The following is a 22,278-nucleotide window of genomic DNA, read 5'->3' as shown; positions in this document are numbered from 1 at the left end:
AGCAGAGGGGGTATGTACATGATAAGTTTATTATGTGATTGCTGCGTTATGTGCAAGGACGCTGCTCTCTCATTTTTGTGGAACGTTCTCTTCTGGGAGTTTTGCATGGTTTTGGAGCGCTTTCTCATTGGCAGGGGCAGTCCTGCGTAGTCATCCTTGTGACCGGGTGGGGCTTCTTCACTTCCGGTCTGATCTGCGACGGAGGAGACAAAGCGGTTTCTGAGTCCGATTCATAGGAGGTGATGAGTGCCCGGCCATTGGTGGTTATAAAGGTGCCTGTTCTAGTCTTTTTTCTAAAAGCTATGGAGGATTCCGACACGTTAGAGGATACTCCCTCTTTATCTAAGTCGTATACCTGTGTTTATTGTGAGGTTATGGTAGATCAGCCTGTGCAACTGTGTTCCACATGCCTTGAGAAGGCTACGACTTCTAAACATAAGAGAATGTCTAGCACTACTGAGCCGTCCACCTCTGAGGGGTCTCCTTCCCGTGAGGTGCATTCCCCATTGGTGTCCCCTATACCACATGCAGCACCCCAGGGTCCGACTATTACCCCTTCAGGGGAAATTGCTTGGCCGCCGGACTTTGCGGACCAGCTTGAAACGGCAGTCACTAAGGTGATCCATGCTTTGCCGCTATGCACAAGCGTAGAGCTTTTCATAGCAGCCCGACCCAGGAGTTGTGTTTGTCAGATGCCCCAGAGGGGTGGTACAATGACGAGGCCCAATCCGAAGCATCGGAAGAGGCCCTTTTGGGGTCGGAGTCCGTGTCATCTAAACCTCCGGCAGCGGAGGAACCCGGTTTTTGGTTTAAAATAGAGAACTTGCGTTTTTTGTTAAAGCATGTACTGGCTACCTTAGAGGTTCCGGAACCCAAACTACTAGAGGAGCCCTCCATTCCAAAAATGGATAAGGTTTACGCGGACAGGGTGGTTCCCCAGACCTTCCTGGTTCCTGTCAAGATGGCGAACATTATTAAGAATGAGTGGGAGCGATTAGGTTCTTCCTTTTCCCCTTCTTCTCAATTTAAAAAGCTTTTCCCCGTCCCGGAGGCCCAGCTAGAGTTGTGGGAGACCATTCCCAAGGTGGATGGGACCATCTCCATGCTCGTTAAGCACACAATGATTCCTTTAGAGGATAGTTCTTCGTTCAAGGAGCCTTTGGATAAGAAATTGGAAAACATGTTGCGAAAGGTGTTTCAACAAACGGGGTTTGTTTTTCAACCGGCAGCGGCGGTAGCCGCATTTGCTGGAGCTGCGTCATATTGGTGCAATGCATTATTTGATATGATTGAGGGTGAACCCTCTTTCCTAGAGGTAGTTGGATATCAAAAAGCGCCTAACTAAAGGCTATGGGAAGTGGGTCTAGGTGACGGATATTTCTATCTGTCTATAAATGATGATTTCACTTATAAAAGTGACCGATGTAGAATTGTCCAATTTGCTATACTACATCTATAAGTGGTCACTTATAGATGTAGTATAGCAAATTGGACAATTCTACATCGGTCACTTTTATAAGTGAAATCATCATTTATAGACAGATAGAAATATCCGTCACCTAGACCCACTTCCCATAGCCTTTAGTTAGGCGCTTTTTGATATCCAACTACCACACATGTCTTTCAGGGGCAGCTAGGTACCCCATTATCTCAAAGCTTCTTTGGGATTAGCATGAGCGCTGTGAGTTAACATCTAAAACAACTGATCCTCTTTCCTAGAGGTGCAGGAAAAGATTATGGCCCTAAAGGTGGCCAATTCTTTCATTTGTGACGCTAATATGCATATTATCCGCCTAAATGCCAAGGTGTCTGGTTTTTCGGTTCTAGCACGCAGAGCTCTGTGGCTAAAATCTTGGTCGGTGGACATGACCTCTAAGACGAGGCTGTTGTCTTTGCCTTTCAAGGGCAAGATCCTGTTCGGTCCATGTCTGGACTCTATCATATACACGGTTACGGGAGGCAAGGGTGCCTTCCTTCCCCAGAATAAGAAGGCGAAGCCTAAGAGTGCTAATTTTTGTCCCTTTCGCGGGAATAAGGCGCAACGTGCTCAGCCCACCGCGAAAGCGGACTAATCCAAGGGTGCCTGGAAGCCTGCTCAAGCTTGGAACAAGTCTAAGCACCACAAGAAGCCCGCCGAGACTAAGTCTGCATGAAGGGGCGGCCCCCGACTGGTCTGCGGACCGAGTGGGGGGCAGATTGTCTCTGTTCTTAGACGCCTGGTTGCAGGATGTTCAGGACCTGTGGGTTCTGGAGGTTATCGACCAGGGCTACAGGATAGGGTTTAAGTCCGCTCGGCCCAAGGGCAGATTCCTTCTGTCAAACTTGTCTTCAAGGCCGGAAAAAAGAGAGGCCTTTCTGGGTTGTGTGCGGAATCTCTCCGCTCTAGGGATTATCATACTAGTACCCCAGGCAGAACGGGGTCAAGGGTATTACTCCAATTTGTTCATGGTCCCAAAAAAGAAGGGCACGTTCCGCACGATTCTGGACCTCAAATGTTTAAACAAGTTTCTGTCCATTCCATCGTTCAAAATGGAAACGATCAGATCCATTCTTTCCCTAGTCCTAGAGGGGCAGCTAATGACCTCTATAGACTTGAAGGATGCCTACCTTCATGTTCTGATTCACAGGGACCATTTCAGGTTCCTCAGATTTGCCTTTCTGGATCAGCATTTCCAGTTTGTGGCTCTTACCTTTGGTCTGGTGACGGCCCTGAGAGTCTTTACCAAGGTCCTGGGGGCCCTTCAGGCAGTGGCCAGATCCCAGGGTATCGCCGTGGCACTCTATCTGGACGATATTCTGGTTCAGGTGCCATCATACCATCTTGCAGAGGTCCACACCAGGGTCCTGCTGCAGTTACTTCAATCTCACGGTTGGAGGATCAATTTTGAGAAGAGTTCTCTGGTTCCCAGTACCAGAGTGGAGTTCTTGGGCACGATCATAGACTCGGTGTCCATGAAGATCTTTCTCATGGACAAGCGACGCGCAAAGATGGCGTCCACCTGTCTTACCCTTCAGTCTACAGCGAGACCGTCCGTAGCTCAGTGCATGGAAATGGTTGGGCTCATGGTTTCCAGCATGGACATCATTCCATTCGCCAGGTTTCATCTGAGACTTCTTCAATGGTGCATGTTGACACAGATCATTCCGATCTGCCGCAGCCGATACACATGGATGCGCGGACTCGGGTTTCCCTCTCCTGGTGGATCGCCCGGATCACTTGTTCATGTGGACATCCTTCCTGAGACCGTCCTGGGAGATTGTTACCACGAATGCGAGTCTTGCGAGATGGGGAGCTGTTTGGGGTGCCAGGATGGCACAGGGAAAGTGGTCTCGCTTAGAGTCCCTTCTTCCAATAAATATTCTGGAGCTTCACGCGATCTACAACGCTCTGGAGGCGTGGCCTTGTCTGAGAGACTTTAGCTTTATCAGGTTCCAGACGGACAATATCACCTCAGTGGCTTACATCAACCAACGAGGAGCTCCCTGGCAATGAGGGAGGTGTCTCGGATACTGGAGTGGGCAGAGACCCACAACTGTTTGCTATCTGCGATCCACATCCCGGGTGTGGACAACTGGGAGGCGAATTTCCTCAGCAGGCAGACTTTTCACCCAGGGGAATGGTCTCTTCACCCCGTTTGCAGAGATCTGTCTCAGATGGGGGACGCCGGAGATCAATCTCATGGAGTCCAGACTGAACTGCAAGCTTCCCCGATACAGATCAAGGTCGAGGACCCCCAGGCGGAGCTAATAGACGCATTGGCGATGCCTTGGGGGTTCGGTCTAGTATACATATTCCCTCCGTTACCGCTTTTTCCTTGTGTAGTGGCGCGTATAAAACAGGAGAGAATGTCCTCCATTCTAATTGCTCCTTTGTGGCCAAGGAGGACGTGGTTCGCGGATCTGGTGAGGATGTCATCCTCTCCGCCATGGAGGTTACCCTGTCGCAGGGATCTGCTGGAACAGGGTCCTTTTCAACATCCAAATCTCGATTCTCTGAGGCTGACTGTATGGAGATTGAAAGCTTAGTCTTGGCAAAAAAGGGTTTTGCGGAAAATGTGATTGACACTGGTTCAGGCAAGAAAACTGGTCACTCGTCGCATTTATCATAAGGTGTGGAGGACTTACTTGTCCTGGTGTGAGACTCATGGCTACCCTTGGCACAGGGTGAGGGTATCCAGGATTTTGTCCTTTCTTCAAGAGGGATTTGAGAAGGGTCTCGCCGCTAGTTCCCTAAAGGGGCAAATTTCGGCTTTATCTGTTCTGTTACACAGGAGACTCTCTGATCTCCCTGACATACAATCCTTTGTTCAGGCTCTATCTCGAATCAGGCCTGTCTTTAAGCAGTCTGCTCCCCCTTGGAGCTTAAACTTGGTACTTAAGGTCTTGCAGAAGGTTCCGTTTGAACCTATGCATTCTCTTGACATAAAAATTCTATTATGGAAGGTTCTCTTTCTGTTGGCTATTGCATCGGCACACAGAGTTTCTGAGCTGGCGGCCTTGCAATATGAGCCCCCTTATCTGGTGTTTCATGCGGATAAGGCTGTTCTTCGCACTGGTGTGGTGTTTCTCCCCAAGGTGGTGTCTAACCGCAACATCAATCAGGAGATAGTCGTTTCTTCTTTATGTCCTAATCCTCCTTCTCCTAAGAGGTTACTTCATAATCTGGATGTGGTTCGTGCCTTGAAATTTTATCTTCAGGCAACAAAGGATTTCAGACAATCTATCTCTCTTTTTGTCATGTATTCAGGGAAGCGCAGGGGTCAGAGGGCTTCTGCTACTTCTTTGTCTTTTTGGCTGAGGAGCCTGATCCGCTTGGCCTATGAGACAGCGGGTCATAAGCCTCCTCAGAGGATTACGGCTCATTCCACTAGAGCGGTAACTTAATCTTGGGCCTTCAAGAATTAGGCTTCTATGGAGCAGATTTGCAAGGCGGCTACCTGGTCCTCCTTGCATACCTTCACTAAGTTTTACAAATTTGACGTTTTTGCTTCTGCGGAAGCGGTTTTTGGGAGACAGGTTCTATAGCCTGTGGTGCCCTCAGATTAAGGGTCCGCCTTTTTACCCTCCCGGTTTCATTCAGTGTCCTCTAGAGCTTGGGTATATGTTCCGACTAGTAATGAATGAAGCTGTGGACTCTTCTCCCCTTTAGATGGAAAACATAAATTATGCTTACCTGATAATTTTATTTCCATTGAGGGGAGGAGAGTCCACGGCCCGCGCCCGTATTTCCGATGGGCGGACCTAAATTTTATATTCTCTTCTGGTACCATTTATACCCTAATATTTATCCTACTATTCCTTGTTCCCTCGGCAGAATGACAGGGGGATGAGGGGAGTGGGGGAGGTATTTAAGCCATTGGTTGGGGTGTCTTTGCCTCCTCCTGGTGGCCAGGCTCTTAATTCCCACTAGTAATGAATGAAGCCATGGACTCTCCTCCCCTCGATGGAAATAAAATTATCAGGTAAGCATAATTTATGTTTTTCCATGTCTTATTGTGAAATAAAGTGGCACGATTTTTCCCAAGATCAATAAGAGCATACTTTTGTGTACTTAGTATGGCTAGGGACATATGGCTGCACTTCACTGACAAGGCCCACAGAATACCACAATGCATATCTGGGTTTGTCATGTCGGACTTTAAGAGGGATGTTGCTTGGAATTTTGGGACCAGACAAATGTTCTGCAGGAAAGTTATTTTACTTGAAATGATCATTTTTGGCTAAAATAAGCATCTCCTAGGTGGTGACCAGTCTTAGAAAAGGCTATTATGTATTTTAATTGTTCTCTGGTTGAGTACTTTTATTTTGTTATATATCTAAATACTGGCCCTTGTGGACTAGTCTACCATAAAGGGCAACCAAATGTAAACCAGTTGCCCAGTGTGCCTAGAGGGGTATGGGTGTACCTCACAGAGGAGCCCCACGGAAGGCCAAATTTGGTCTTCATTGTCTTTTTTAAGTGGGAACAGACTGATGTACTATACTGGGGGTGATGACTATGCATAGAACTTGTTTTATTTTTATATATATATATATATATATATATATATATATATATATATATATATATATATATATATATATATATAAATATATATATATATATATACACACACACAGTATCTCACAAAAGTGAGTACACCCTTCAAATTTTTGTAAATATTTTATTATATCTTTTCATGTGACACCACTGAAGAAATGACACTTTGCTACAATGTAAAGTAGTGAGTGTACAGCCTGTATAACAGTGTAAATTTGCTATCCCCTCAAAATAACTCAACACACAGCCATTAATGTCTAAACCGTTGGCAACAAAAGTGAGTACACCCCTAAGTGGAAATGTCCAAATTGGGCCCAATTAGCCATTCCCCCCCCCCCCGGTGTCATGTGACTCGTTAGTGTTACAAGGTCTCAGGTGTGAATGGGGAGCAGGTGTGTTAAATTTGGTGTTATCGCTCTCACTCTCTAATACGGATCACTGGAAGTTCAACATGGCACCTCATGGCAAAGAACTCTCTGAGGATCTGAAAAAAAGAATTGTTGCTCTACATAAAGATGGCCTAGGCTATAAGAAGATTGCCAAGAGCCTGAAACTGAGCTGCAGCACGTTGGGCAAGACCATACAGCAGTTTCACAGGACAGGTTCCACTCAGAACAGGCCTTGCCATGGTTGAATGCATAAGCTCAGCGTCATATCCAGACGTTATCTTTGGGAAATAGACGTATGAGTGCTGCCAGCATTGCTGCAGAGGTTGAAGGGGTGGGGGTCAGCCTGTCAGTGCTCAGACCATACGCCGCACACTGCATCAAATTGGTCTGCATGGCTGTCGTCCCAGAAGGAAGCCTCTTCTAAAGATGATGCACAAGAAAGCCAGAAAACAGTTTCCTGAAGACAAGCAGACTAAGGACATGGATTACTGGAACCATGTCCTGTGGTCCGATGAGACCAAGATAAACTTATTTGGTTCAGATGGTGTCAAACGTGTGTGGCGGCAACCAGGTGAGGAGTACAAAGACAAGTGTGTCTTGCCTACAGTCAAGCATGGTGGTGGGAGTGTTATGGTCTGGGTCTGCATGAGTGCTGCCGGCACTGGGAAGCTACAGTTCATTGAGGGAACCATGAATGCCAACATGTACTGTGACATACAGAATCAGAGCATGATCCCCTCCCTTCAGAGACTGGGCCGCAGGGCAGTATTTTAACATAACGACCCCAAACACACCTCCAAGACAACCACTGCCTTGCTAAAGAAGCTGAGGGTAAAGGTGATGGACTGGCCAAGCATGTCTCCAGACCTAAACCCTATTGAGCATCTGTGGGGCATCCTCAAAAGGAAGGTGGGAGAGCGCAAGGTCTCTAACATCCACCAGCTCCGTGATGTCGTCATGGAGGAGTGGAAGAGGACTCCAGTGGCAACCTGTGAAGCTCTGGTGAACTCCATGCCCAAGAGGGTTAAGGCAGTGCTGGAAAATAATGGTGGCCACACAAAATATTGACACTTTGGGCCCAATTTGGACATTTCCACTTAGGGGTGTACTCACTTTTGTTGCCAACGGTTTAGACATTAATGGCTGTGTGTTGAGTTATTTTGAGGGGGACAGCAAATTTACAAATATATATATTTTTCACAGCATGCAGAATTAATTAATTAAAACTTTAATTATTCAATTTATTAACCAATTATGTTTGTACCTCAACAGCCCTCACAACACCTTATACCTGGAGCTACATTGTCCCGCTGTAGCGCCTCCTGTTATTGTCATCTCTGAGAATGGAAGACAGCTTATTTGCTTTGGAGAAGTTGCAACAGGTACTCAGTAATATTAACTGACATAGCATTAATTAATACCTGCACATTTCAGATTTCATTATAGATTTATAGAGTAATAGATATGTGTGCAAATCACTTGGTGAGGTTTTAGGTACAGTGGATATAAAAAGTCTGCACACCCCTGTTAAAATGTCAGGTTTCTGTGATGTAAAAAAATGAGACAAAGATAAATCATTTCAGAACTTTTTCCACCTTTAATGTGACCTATAAACTGTACAACTCAATTGAAAAACAAACTGAAATCTTTTAGGTAGAGGGAAGAAAAAATATAAAAATAATATGGTTGTATAAGTGTGCACACCCTTAAACTAATACTTTGTTGAAGCACCTTTTGATTTCATTACAGCACTCAGTCTTTTTGGGTATGAGTTTTTCAGCATGGCACATTTTGACTTGGCAAGATTTGCCCACTCTTCTTTGCAAAAAACACTCCAAATCTGTCCGATTGCGAGGGCATCTCCTGTGCACAGCCCTCTTCAGATCACCCCACAGATTTTCAGTCGAATTCAGGTCTGGGCTCTGGTTGGACCATTCCAAAACTTTAATTTTCTTCTGGTGAAGCCATTCCTTTGTTGATATGGATGTATCCTTTGGGTCGTTGTCATGCTGAAAGATGAAGTTCCTCTTCATGTTCAGCTTTCTAGCAGAAGCCTGAAGGTTTTGTGCCAATATTGTCTGGTATTTGGAACTGTTCATAATTCCCTCTAGCTTAAATAAGGCCCCAGTTCCAGCTGAAGAAAAACGGCCCCAAAGCATGATGCTGCCACCACCATGCTTCACTGTGGGTATGGTGTTCTTTTGGTGATGTGCAGTGTTGTTTTTGCGCCAAACATATCTTTTGGAATTATAGCCAAAAAGTTCAACCTTGGTTTCATCAGACCATAACACCTTTTCCCACATGCTTTTGGGAGACTTCAGATGTGTTTTTGCAAAATGTAGCCTGGCTTGGATGTTTTTCTTTGTAAGAAAAGGCTTTCGTCTTTCCACTCGACCCCATAGCCCAGACATATGAAGAATACGTGAGATTGTTGTCACATGTACATCTAATGCCTTGGAAATTATTTTGTACCCTTCTCCTGACTGATACCTTTTAACAATTAGATCCCTCTGATGCTTTGGAAGCTCTCTGTGGACCATGTCTTTTGCTGTGGGATGCGACTAAGAACATTTCAGGAAAGACCAACTAAAGCAGCTGAACTTTATTTGGGGTTAATCAGAGGCACTTTAAATGATGGCAGGTGTATGCTGACTCCTATTTAACATGATTTTGAATGTGATTGCTACACAGCTACATCCACCTAAAAGATTTCAGTTTGTTTTTCAATTGAGTTGTACAGTTTATAGGTCACATTAAAGGTGGAAAAAGTTCTGAAATATTTATCTTTGTCTCATTTTTTTACATCACAGAAACCTGACATTTTAACAGGGGTGTGTAGACTTTTTATATCCACTGTATATGGGAATATTACCACCCTAAAACATTTTCTAAGAGTTACCAATTTAATGAAAATGCATACTTTCTAGCTGAACACTATACATTGGGACTGGGATAGAGGAGGTACAACTGGACCTGTCTTCTTAAATAACAAAAAGAATGGAGAGGAATTTAGGGCTTGTATGCTATCCAACACGTAGAAGTTAGAGCACAGTGATACCTTCTATATACACTTTGACCTGGTTCTTGGGCACTTATAGTGTGGAATTTCCGTTCTGCCTATTTCAGATTTCAGCCACTATTGCCAGATTAATTTACTATGTCCATGTCTTATTTGGACCTCTTCGATGCCCCCAGACTCAAATTAGTCTCATGATGACAGTAAATGTTGTTATTAATGTTACATAATTCTGCGCAATGTGCAGAATTAAGTATCATTACCCTAGCAGTAAAAAAATTGCTCGATTGTGCAGTTGAATTAAAAGTATTGATCTCCCGCACAGGGTAAAGCTTTGTGCATGGGCCCTCACAGCATATATGCGTATACCTCTGGAAAAACAGTAATAACTTTTGCTAGAAGCATTTTTCCTAATGGAAGTATAGTGCAAAAATGCGTATTTTTAACACTGAAATGCAACAATGCACATTTCAATGTTGACCTTTGTATCCCTTTAAAGGGATAGTGTAGTCAAATTTAATCTTTCATGATTCAGACAGAGCATGCAATTTTAAGCAACTTTCAAATTTACTCCAATTATCAATTTTTCTTCGTTCACTTGGTATCTTTATTTGAAAAAGCTGGAACGTAAGCTTAGGAGCCGGCCCATTTTTGGTTCAGCACCCTGGGTAGCGCTTGATGATTGGTAGCTACATTTAGACACCAATCAGCAAGCGCTAACAAGGTGCTGAACCAAAAATGGGCTTATCCAATGCTTACATTCTTGCTTTTTCAAATAAGATACCAAGAGAATAAAGAAAATGTGATAATAGGAGTAAATTAGAAAGTAGCTTAAAATTGCATGTTCGCTCTGAATCATGAAAGTTTAATTTTGACTAGACTATCCCTTTAATGATCCATACCATGTTAGTCCCTCACACCATATACGGCTGGTAATTTGTCAGTGCAAGATGAGAGATTTACCTGTTACACAAAAATGCACATTTACCAATACCGAATGTTATGCTGTATTTTGTTATGCACTTATTAACTAATATGTGATGTAAGCATTTACTTAGTTTTCTTAATCAACCTGTTTTTCTTGGGGGGGGGTTGTATTGCAGGTCAGAGAGTGGTAAAAAGAGTTACACTACAAAACATTTCACCAGAGCCTTTGCACGTATCCTTAAAACGAAATTAAAGATTTTTTTTTTCTTGGCTTCATCTAAAACTGGGAATTTTAAGAATTAGTTATTGTTATTTATTTTAATATATGTTCTTGTGTGTAAAAATATTCTTGTACGGTATGTTACTGTCTTACTACCAACAAAGCTGTAGGCTTTACCATTTTTACCCAGAGTCATGAAATCCAAAATATTTCTTTCATGATTCAGATAGAGAATACAATTTTAAACAACTTTCCAATTTACTTCTATTATCAAATTGGCTTTATTCTATTGGTATCCTTTGTTGAAGGAGCAGCGATGCATAACTGGGAGTTAGCTGTAAGCCAATGGCAAAAGGCATATATGTGCAGCCGCCAATCAGAAGCTAGTTCCCTGAAGTGCATTGCTGCTTCTGAGCCTACTTAGGTATGCTTTTCAACAAACAATACAAATAGAATACAGCAAATTAGATAACAGTAGTAAATTGGTAAGTTGTTAAAAATTGTATGTTCTATCTGAATCATGAAAGTTTAATTTAGACGTTATTGTTCCTTTAATGTCTGTTTAATGTGAATAAATGTTCTTTAGTAGACTAAGATAAACTCACTGTTAGTCATTATCACCCTAGGCCTAATTTTAAAGGGCCATGATACCCAAATGTTTACAACACTTGAAAGTGATGCAGCATAGCTGTATAAAGCTGACTAGAAAATATCACCTGAACATCTCTGTGACGAACCAAGGTTATCCAACCCTGTGCCAGTCACTTATTTGGCACAGAAAGGGTTATCAGCCCCCTTTTACTGTCACAAATAGGTTACAATTTAGCCACACCAGGCAAGCTTGTGATTCAGTTTAGTGGGTGCAAGGGTTAACCACACTCCCTAGTCTGTACTAGACGTAAGAGAAATGCCCAAAACTCCCTTTTAATGCCACCCACACTAAACCAACAATCCTATAGCTCCAATACTGCCACCACTTAAAATTTATTAAAGGGAAAATCCTAAGAAAAAACCCAGACTTCACACATTAACTCTCTAAATACAATTTAGCAGAAAATAACCTAAATTATACAGTACTAATATTCCAGTCTCTTTCAGTAACGTGGTTCAATTATTAGACAAAGGCCAAACTTAATAAAGGAATTATTTATTATGCCAAAAATATTATGCACAATGCATTATTAATAAAAAGTTTTTACAAATAAAATTACACATGTAAACAGTATTTTAAAATAAAAAGGAGGAAAAACCGAATTGAATACTTCCTAGTTTTAAGATCCGTGCCAGGGGCTGGCATGAAAATGATGGCTTCTTACTTCTGTAAAACAGCTCCCCTTGTAAGAATGACAACCTTATTGTTAAAAACATAAGACTCTTATACTATTTTCCAGAGATCAGGTTGCCTTACCACACCCTCCTGGGCGGGCTAAGAAACCCCCCTGTCTTTATGACCTTCAATAGACTAAGTTCTTGCCTGAAATTATACAATCCATTATAAGTTCTGCTAGGTAACTCTATTTCTATATATACCTATCAGGAATCTCCTAGTTTCATTGGGAGAATCAATTTGAGACCAGATATGACAGATTTCCCTTCATTTAATGTCATTACAGTTTCACACACATATGTACATAATGTACCAATGTCCTTTCAGTGACCTGGTCAGTTTTTGCGATGGAGGCCCTGTTTTGCATCATGCATTCTATTGACAGCCTAAGCCATAAACTCTATCCTGTGTATCTCTGGGACTAAGAGCTTGAGTGGCTTTATGACTCAATGCATACACAATAACATTTGGTGGAGCTATTTAGGAGGCTCCTGGCACTTCAAAGAAAACACAAGTCACAATTCTTCTTGAAAAACAAATAACTGTTTTGAGTTCAAGCTACACAGAATTAACCCCTTCTTAGCTAAATCCTGAGGTTTTCGTGACAATCTATGTAAAAAAGGAAGATATTTTACCTCAAAATGTCCTAAGTATTCACACCCCATTGTAAAGGACTTAAAGCAGCAAATAAGTTGCCTGTCCCGGGACCTGCAAGGGAGCGTGCCTCATGCACACTCATGTTATTACCCTATTCCGTTTAAGGACGTTTACTATGAAATCTCATGAGAGTTAAGTGAAATCTCATGAGATCATAGTAAAAGAGTTCATGACCTCAGCACTGTTAATGCTGATTGGCTGCAGTTCATTTCTACTGGACAGTAGCTGAAGTATAACTTTTTACACAGCACTTACTCTGCTGAGCTAAGGAAATTGTGAGGTAAAATATCTTCCTTTTTTGCATAGAGATGCTCAGGTGATATTTTCCTGTCAGCTTTTTACAGTTATACTGCATCAGTTTCAAGTGATTTAGCATATGAGTATTATGTCCCTTTAAGCACTGGGCTAACCTATTGTTAAACAACATTTAAATAACCTCTTCTAACATTCAAGAAACTTACAATGTGCTGTTTCTAGGTTATGTTTTTTTCTTATGACAAAGCATGAGGATTAGGATGGCACGCTTAACAAATTGATGCCTCATGAATATGTGATGAAGCTTGTCTTTGTCAGCACACATAATTATTGTCATTTACTTTAACAGACTAACACATTTTATTTCTTTAAGTTCGGCAGAATTAAACCAAACTGTTGGCAAATATGTAAGTATGTATCAGTGGTTTCCAGGAATTATTTTGATATATTTACTTTTACAAAACAAGCTGAAAGAATGTTCAGCATTGTTACAAGTATTAAACAGCAGTGGATATTAGAAACATTAATAAGAAAAGTAAAAAATACTTGTACAACTAAAAGTACTTGTGTGTAAAATGTTGCTATAGTCATTATCAGTAAACAACTGCAATTAACTAGATCAAAATTATAGTGTTCTGTTCTGTTTTCAAATAGATAAGAAATGTATTAATCGTTGCTTGTATATATATATATATAAGCCAGAGCGGCGCAAGGGAGCGGTGTTACAATTATAATATAAATTATTATTAAAGGGACTGTCTAGGCCAAAATAAACTTTCATGATTCAGATAGAGCATGTAATTTTAAACAATTTTCCAATTTACTTTTATCACCAATTTTGCTTTGTTCTCTTAGTATTCTTAGTTGAAAGCTTAACCTAGGAGGTTCATATGCTAATTTCTTAGCCTTTGAAGGCCACCTCTTTTCAGAATGCATTTTAACAGTTTTTCACCACTAGAGGGTGTTAGTTCATGTATTTCATATAGATAACACTGTGCTCGTGCACATGAAGTTATCTGGGAGCAGGCACTGATTGGCTAAACTGCAAGTCTGTCAAAAGAACTGAAATAAAGGGGCAGTTTGCAGAGGCTTAGATACAAGATAATCACAGAGGTTAAAAGTATATTAATATAAAAGTGTTGGTTGTGCAAAACTGGGGAATGGGTAATAAAGGGATTATCTATCTTTTAAAACAATAAAAAAATTCTGGTGTAGACTGTCCCTTTAATATATTGAAAAACTTGCAATACTTTTTAATTATTTATCTCCCCACCCCCTTTTTTTGATTCTGAGCCCTGTAAGCCAACATGGCAGACTTTACAAGCTTAACCCTGCTACATTGGCCTCAGCAGAGGTCATCAGATAATATAACGCAAAACAATAACACTTTTGCTAAAATAATGACAGTGGCTAATTTACTCCAGTTGCAAGTCCTGTTTGGCTCCTTCACATAAGGCAAGTGGCCAGAGGGGTTTGGCTATTGAAAAACAATTGCAGCACACAAGATGATAATGTTCGTTATAGGCCCACATATAACATGCTGCCACTAAATAATGTATCTTAGTGGCTTCATTATTTGTAGTCACATATGATTTAGGCCTATATTGCAGCTATAATTATAGCATTCTGGCTTTATTAATGATAGATCTGTTCCTTAACCAGTCATTGACTAGCTTGGTTTTTCTATATTGAATCCATGTGGCCCTTTCATGTTGCTGAATCCTGTGGATGTTGTCCAACCTGGAGACACTTGCTTTCTCCTTATTGCGTTTTCACCTGATGAGAATAATGCCGTGAGTATTCACATATTGATATGCATTAAAGTCTTTCTGTTAATGCAGTAGCAGACTTGTCAAGCAAAACGTGTGCAAATTGACGCTCCACACCGAAATTCACCTAAATCATGAAAATGTGAAATCATTTATTGATTAGTGTGGAGCAAACTGTCTTTCCATTGAACAAGAGATAATTGAGCCCAGATAAGGATTTTGCATTTATTCTACCTTATAGGTTGTATAAGAAAAATAACGAAGAGAGGGTATTATATTCCTTGGTATAACCTAAATATGTATAGAAGCGCCATAATAAGGGTCCTGACCTCAAGTTGAAGAGCAGTGAGTTCAGGAGTTCTTTGCTGAAGCAGTTCACAGAACAAGTGGTTGATTCATGGAATAAACTTCTATTAGAGATAGTGAAGGTAAACACGGATGCCTGGGATACGCATAAGACTACCCTACAAACTAACTAAGCTTACACTTTATAGGAAATATGGTCAAATTTGTTCTCATCTGCCATAAATATGCTACCATGGAGACAACGCATATTTAATTGGCTTTTGCAAAATTTAATTACATTAGGATATTATGTTTGTTTCATTATTCAGTTAGAGGATACAATTTTAAAAAAACTTTCCAATTTAAATTTGCTTTGTTCTCATGTTATTCTTTGCGGAAGAGATACTTAGGTAGGTAGTGTGCACATGCCTGATGCACTACATGACAGGAAATAGTGCTGCCGTCTAGTGCTCTTGCTAATGTATAGCAAAGTTCCAAAACTATTACCATATAGTGCGCAGACACATGCACATTTCTGAGTTTAAATCCCTGCTTTTCGTCAAAGGATATCAAGAAAACGAAAAAAAATGGTAATAGAAGTAAATTGGAAAGTTGTGTAAAATTGTATGTTCTGTCTGAATCAAGAAAGAAAAAATTGTGTTATGTCCCTTTATGGGACATTTAAAAATGTTCTGTTCTCAATATGAAAGGGGCATTTAAACATGTTGGCATTTTATTGCCTGAATACATATGAAGTAAAAGCTGTTTACATTTAAACTAAAATACCAATATCAGTTGTGCACATCCTGCTAATGCCCACTGACTGATAGACACTTCTTAATAGCGTTTCTTTATCAATAGATACTTACTGCTAATTCTCATTGAACATATAGGCACTTCCCACTAAAGCTTAGTGAATATTAGAAGGAAATAACTATCAACCAATTTGAATTAGTAGGAAGTACATATCATCTAATGAGCATTATCAGGAAGTACCTGTCAGCCAATGAGCATTATCAGGAAGTTCCTGTCAGCCAATGAGCATTATCAGGAAGTATCTGTCAGCCAATGAGCATTATCAGGAAGTATCTGTCAGCCAATGAGCATTATCAGAAAGTACCTGTCAGCTAATGAGCATTATCAGGAAGTACCTGTCAGCCAATGAGCATTATTAGGAAGTACATGTCAGCCAATGAGCATTATCAGGAAGTACCTGTCAGCCAATGAGCAATATCAGGAAGTATCTGTCAGCCAATGAGCATTATCAGAAAGTACCCGTCAGCTAATGAGCATTATCAGGAAGTACCTGTCAGCCAATGAGCATTATTAGGAAGTACATGTCAGCCAATGAGCATTATTAGGAAGCTCTGTAATTGGACCAGGTAGCACCATAGGACCCAGGCAGCTTTTGACAGGGGTGGCATACATGGGGAGATCATACTAATGGATAAAATGGGGATGATATGCCTGCAAAATACATGAAAACACAGCTGGTAAAAAACCTTTGTTAGTTACTTGGCCAGCTTACTCAGACATCACGATTGCAAGTTATAGTCAAAGCAACTTGCATTTCATATTTTTAAGGTAAATCAATTCAGTACAACAACTTATTAGTTGGTGACCAGTAATAAAGTCTAATGCTGTGCAATAAATTCTCTTGGGCAAAATATGATAACGTTTTCTGGAGTCATTGATGTCCACAGACTGCCCAACACATACGCTGGGTCATATATTGGCCTAAAGAAACTAAATTTAACCACTTCAGGATGGACTCATCTGTCCAAGTTCTGTGCAAAAGTAAGCCGATTATCGTCACTACGATCATGTGCTTTAAAAACACAGCTAATTGGCTCATGTTGGATTACCTGGGAGCAGGACGCAGCAAAAGTTACGACATTTCATGCCATCCTAAAGGCATTTAATCCCAGTTGTTTTAGGATGGCATTGAACATCTTAACAGTGTCTAGGGGCTTAAGGATACTTCAAAGCAGGAATAATCTCCCGATAGAAGTAATGCTTATGTGCGAGTGTACCAAAAGTCACAAATCGCTCAAATAGACCAGTACAGCATACAGTCTGGCAGTATCATTATACTTAGTCAAGCATATAACTGCTTGCAGCTTTTAAATACTATTAAATTATAGATTGAACTAAATTAATTTTAGGTGCAATTAATTAGATAATATATTCTTCTGTCATAAGTTTTAATTTTTGGGGGATTTTTTGCAATAAATATGTAAAGATATTAAATTTATAATGAATGCTGTTTGTCGAAGTTCTTTGAAAATCTGGAAGTTCGGTAGTCTGCAATCAAACCTTGACGCTTGGACTTAGAGGTCAGGGCTTGACGCCATCTTTGTCCTGCTCATTGGAAGGAGGTGTCATAGACATGGGATATGTTTTGGTTAATGACATTACCACAACAACTTTTAAGGTAAGCCATTAATTATTAAAGAATCATTGAAGGCAGAAAGCAGCTCTGTACTTATACAATATACTTTTTAATTTTTCAATCCATTTTAATAAGTTATTAAAGCATAAAGAAACAAAAAAAAACTTAGATATTTGTGCTTGTATTCCGTGACTATGTTTTTAACCGTTTTAAATAATGGCGCAATATTTTTTCAAGTTGCAGAACATGGCTACAGTTCCAGTGACCTATTCTCTGAAACTGGAAAGTCTTTCTGTTACCAGACACAATGACTTACAGAAACTTCCCAGCTTTATCTGCTCTAAGGAGAAATCTTTAGTTGGTAAGTATCATCTACGTAACTAGCTATTGTGTTTTCATATATCAAAACGTTCTTAAAAGTCCAAAGCTAGTAGCCATACATAAAGATACACAAACATGTTGATAATTATTATTAAGTCATTTAAGATATGGTTTCAAAAGAGCTAACTATGCCATTTAGATTGTAATGCAAGTTACTGAGGTCATTATTGGTAGTGGACAAAAGCTGTTAATGATCCAAACATCTAACGATTACCTCTGTGAAGGGTACATGATGAGGAAGATGATAATGAAGGTAATATTTCTCCTGTTAAGTGTGGTCAGTCCACGGGTCATCATTACTTCTGGGATATTAACTCCTCCCCAACAGGAAGTGCAAGAGGATCACCCAGCAGAGATGCTATATAGCTCCTCCCCTCTACGTCTCACCCAGTCATTCTCTTGCACCCAACTAATAGATAGGATGTGTGAGAGGACTATTTTGGCGCTTTTGCTACGCATCTGAAAATTCAGTCAGAAGTTTCTTGTCTTCCCTGCATGATCCGGTTCGTCTCTACAGAGCTCAGGGGTCTTCAAAAGTTATTTTGAGGGAGGTAATCACTCACAGCAGAGCTGTGAGATTGTTATTGACTGTGATAAAAAAACGTTTTATTTTCTGCACTTTTTTTCTGCTATTCAGGGTTAGTTATCCATTGCTAATGGACAGTGGAATGGGGATTACTCAGACTTGTCCCCTACTCTGAATCTGGATCAAGAGACCAGAAATTCTCTTCTATGGTGGCTTTCTCGGCCACATCTGTCCAGGGGGATGCCCTTCAGCAGGCCAGACTGGACAATTGTAACAACAGACGCCAGCCTTCTAGGTTGGGGCGCTGTCTGGAATTCCCTGAAGGCTCAGGGATCATGGACTCAGGAGGAGAGTCTCCTTCCAATAAACATTCTGGAATTGAGAGCAGTTCTCAATGCCCTTCTGGCTTGGCCTCAGTTAACAACTCAGAGGTTCATCAGGTTTCAGTCGGACAACATCACGACTGTAGCTTACATCAACCATCAAGGAGGGACAAGAAGCTCCCTAGCGATGATGGAAGTATCAAAGATAATTCGCTGGGCAGAGTCTCACTCTTGCCACCTGTCAGCAATCCACATTCCGGGCGTGGAGAACTGGGAGGCGGATTTCCTAAGTCGTCAGACTTTTCATCCAGGGGAGTGGGAACTTCATCCGGAGGTCTTTGCCCAAATACTTCGACGTTGGGGCAAACCAGAGATAGATCTCATGGCGTCTCGACAGAACGCCAAGCTTCCTTGTTACGGGTCCAGATCCAGGGATCCGGGAGCGGTTCTGATAGATGCTTTGACAGCACCTTGGACCTTCGGGGTGGCTTATGTGTTTCCACCCTTCCCGATGCTTCCTCGTTTGATTGCCAGAATCAAACAGGAGAGAGCATCGGTGATTCTAATAGCGCCTGCGTGGCCACGCAGGACTTGGTATGCAGATCTAGTGGACATGTCATCCTGTCCACCTTGGTCTCTGCCTCTGAGACAGGACCTTCTGATCCAGGGTCCTTTCAAACATCAAAATCTAATTTCTCTGAAGCTGACTGCTTGGAAATTGAACGATTGATTTTATCAAAACGTGGTTTCTCTTGTTAAGTGTATCCAGTCCACGGATCATCCATTACTTATGGAATATATTCTCCTTCCCAACAGGAAGCTGCAAGAGTCCACCCACAGCAAAGCTGCTATATAGCTCCTCCCCTAACTGCCATATTCAGCACATTCTCTTGCAAGCCTCAACATAGATAGGAGGTTGTGAGAGTCTGTGGTGCTTTCTACTTAGTTTATTCTTCATCAAAAGTTTGTTATTTTTAAATGGCACCGGAGTGTGCTGTTTATCTCAGGCAGTATTTAGGAAGAAGAATCTGCCTGCGTTTTTCTATGATCTTAGCAGACGTAACTAAGATCCATTTGCTGTTCTCACACATTCTGAGGAGTGAGGTACTTCAGAGGGGGAATGGCGTGCAGGTTTTCCTGCAGATAAGGTATGTGCAGTAAAATATTTTTCTAGGAATGGAATTGACTAAGAAAATACTGCTGATACCGAAGTAATGTAAGTAAAGCCTTAAATGCAGCGATAGCGACTGGTATCAGGCTTATTAATAGAGATACATACTCTTGTAAAAAATGTGTTTTAAAACGTTTGCTGGCATGTTTAATCGTTTTTTAACATATGTTTGGTGATAAAACTTATTGGGGCCTAAGTTTTTTCCACATGGCTGGCTTAAATTTTGCATAGAAACAGTTTCCTGAGGCTTTCCACTGTTATAGTATAAAAGTTACAGTTGGTGCAGTTAAAATTACAAACAGTGACATTCAGCTTCCCTCAGCAGTCCCCTGCATGCTATAGGACATCTCTGAAGGGGCTCAAAAGGGCTTCAAAAGTAGGAGCTGTTATGACTGTTTAAAACATATTTTTCGTTTTGTTAATCTGTTTTTTGTATTAAGGGGTTAATCATCCATTTGCAAGTGGGTGCAATGCTCTGCTAACTTGTTACATACACTGTAAAAATTTTGTTAGTTTAACTGCCTTTTTTCACTGTTATTTCAAATTTTGGCAAAATTTGTTTCTCTTAAAGGCACAGTAACGTTTTATATATTTGCTTGTTAACTTGATTTAAAGTGTTTTCCAAGCTTACTAGTCTCATTATTAGTCTGTTCTAACATGTCTGACATAGAGGAAGCTCTGTGTTCATTATGTTTTAAAGCCATGGTGGAACCCCATCTTAGAATGTGTACCAGATGTACTGATTTCATGTTAAACAATAAAGATCATTTTTTGTCTTTAAAAACATTATCACCAGAGGATTCTGTCGTGGGGGTAGTTATGCCGACTAACTCTCCCCACGTGTCAGACCTTTTGACTCCCGCTTTAGGGACTCACGCTCAAATGGCGCCAAGTACATCAAGGGCACCCATAGCGTTTCTTTACCAGGGGATTCTGTCGAGGGGAAAGTTATGCCGACTAACTCTCCCCACGTGTCAGACCCCTTCGACTCCCGCTTCAGGGACTCACGCTCAAATGGCGCCAAGTACATCAAGGGCGCCCATAGCGTTTATTTTACAAGACATGACAAAGGTGGTGAATAATATTCTGGCAGCAGTATTAGTCAGACTACCTGAAATTAAAGGAAAGCAGTTAGCTCTGGGGGTAGATACAGAGCATACAGACGCTTTAACCATGTATGATACTACCTCACAATATGCTTAGTCTGTGGGTGATTTTTTTTTTTTTTGACTCAGGGAAGATGATTTAACCTGATTCTGATATTTCTACATTTAAAATTTATGCTTGAGAACCTCCACTTGTTGCTCAGGGAGGCTTTGGCTGCTCTGAATGAATGTGTACAATCGCAGGGCCAGAGAAATTGTGTAGACTGGATAAATAATATGCAGTGCCGGTGTGTACTGATGTTTTTCCAATACCTAAAGAGGTTTACTAAAAAATTTTTTAATAAGGAATGGGATAGACCAGGTGTGCCGTTCTCTTCCCCTCCTATTTTTTAGAAGAATGTTTTCTAATAGTTACCACCACACGGGACTTCTGGCAGACAGTTCCTAAGGTGGAGAGAAGAGTTTCTACTCTAGCTAAGCGTACCACTACCTCTGACGAGGACAGTTGTGCTTTTTAGATCCAATGGATAAAAAATGTTTATTCAACAGGGTTTTATCCTGCAGCCCCTTGCATACATTGCTTCTGTCGCTGCGGCGTTCTGGGTTGAGTCTCTTGATGAGGCTTTACAGTTAAGCGACTCCATTGGATGAATATATTTGACAAGCTTATGCTAGCCAATTCCTTTGTTTTCTGATGCCTTGTTCATTTGACTAGACTAACGGCTAAGAATTCTGTTTTTTACTATACTGGCGCGCAGAGCGCTATGGCTTATATCATGGTCAGCTGTCGTGACTTTAATAAATAAGCTACTTAACTTCCCTTCAAGGGCAGACCCTATTCGGGCCTGGTTTGAAGGAGATTATTGCTTATATCACTGGAGGAAAAGGTCATGCCCTTCCTCAGGATAGGTCTAAATCAAGGGGAAAAAAAAAGAAAAAAAAAAAAGTCTAATTTTCGTACCTTTTAAAAACTTCAGGGCAGGTGTGGCATCCTCTTCCTCTAAGGCAAAACAAGAGGGAATTTTTGCTCAGTCCAAGGCGGTCTGGAGACAATCGGACCTGGAACAAAGATAAGCAGGCCAAGGAGCCTGCTGCTGCCTCTAAGGCAGCATGAAGGAACGGACCCCTATCCGGTAACGGATCCTATAGGGGGCAGACTTTCATTCTTTGCCCAGGCGTGGGCAAGAGATGCCCAGGATCCCTAGGCATTGGAATTTATATCCCAGAGATATCTTCTGGATTTCAAAGATTCCCCCCCCAAAAAAAGGGGAGATTTCGCCTTTCACAATTATCTGCAAACCAGATAAAGAAGGAGGCATTCTTACATTGTGTACGAGATCCATCCAGTTCCAAGAGAGGAACAGGGACAGAGTTTTTACTCAAATCTGTTTGTGGTTCCCCAAGGAGAGGGAACCTTCAGACCTATTTTGGATCTAAAGATCTTAAACAAATTCCTCAGAATTCCGTCATTTAAGATGGAAACTATTCGTACCA

General features: G+C 41.2%; 1 protein-coding gene across 1 annotated transcript in view; it reads left to right on the top strand.

The window, feature by feature from the left end:
* The window catches only part of CFAP74 (cilia and flagella associated protein 74), a 331,535-nt gene that overhangs the window by 245,846 nt on the left and 63,411 nt on the right, over window positions 1-22,278 (top strand). Inside the window, 6 exon segments of the mRNA XM_053690359.1 lie at window positions 7,702-7,811; window positions 10,549-10,604; window positions 14,505-14,624; window positions 17,162-17,185; window positions 17,188-17,319; window positions 17,515-17,638. Of these exon segments, the coding sequence (XP_053546334.1) occupies window positions 7,702-7,811; window positions 10,549-10,604; window positions 14,505-14,624; window positions 17,162-17,185; window positions 17,188-17,319; window positions 17,515-17,638 (566 nt within the window).

The sequence above is a fragment of the Bombina bombina genome, chromosome 8, assembly GCF_027579735.1.
Source record: "Bombina bombina isolate aBomBom1 chromosome 8, aBomBom1.pri, whole genome shotgun sequence".
Lineage (NCBI taxonomy): Eukaryota > Metazoa > Chordata > Amphibia > Anura > Bombinatoridae > Bombina > Bombina bombina.
Note: the sequence above shows the minus strand (reverse complement) of the source record. Positions and strands in the feature narration are given on the sequence as shown.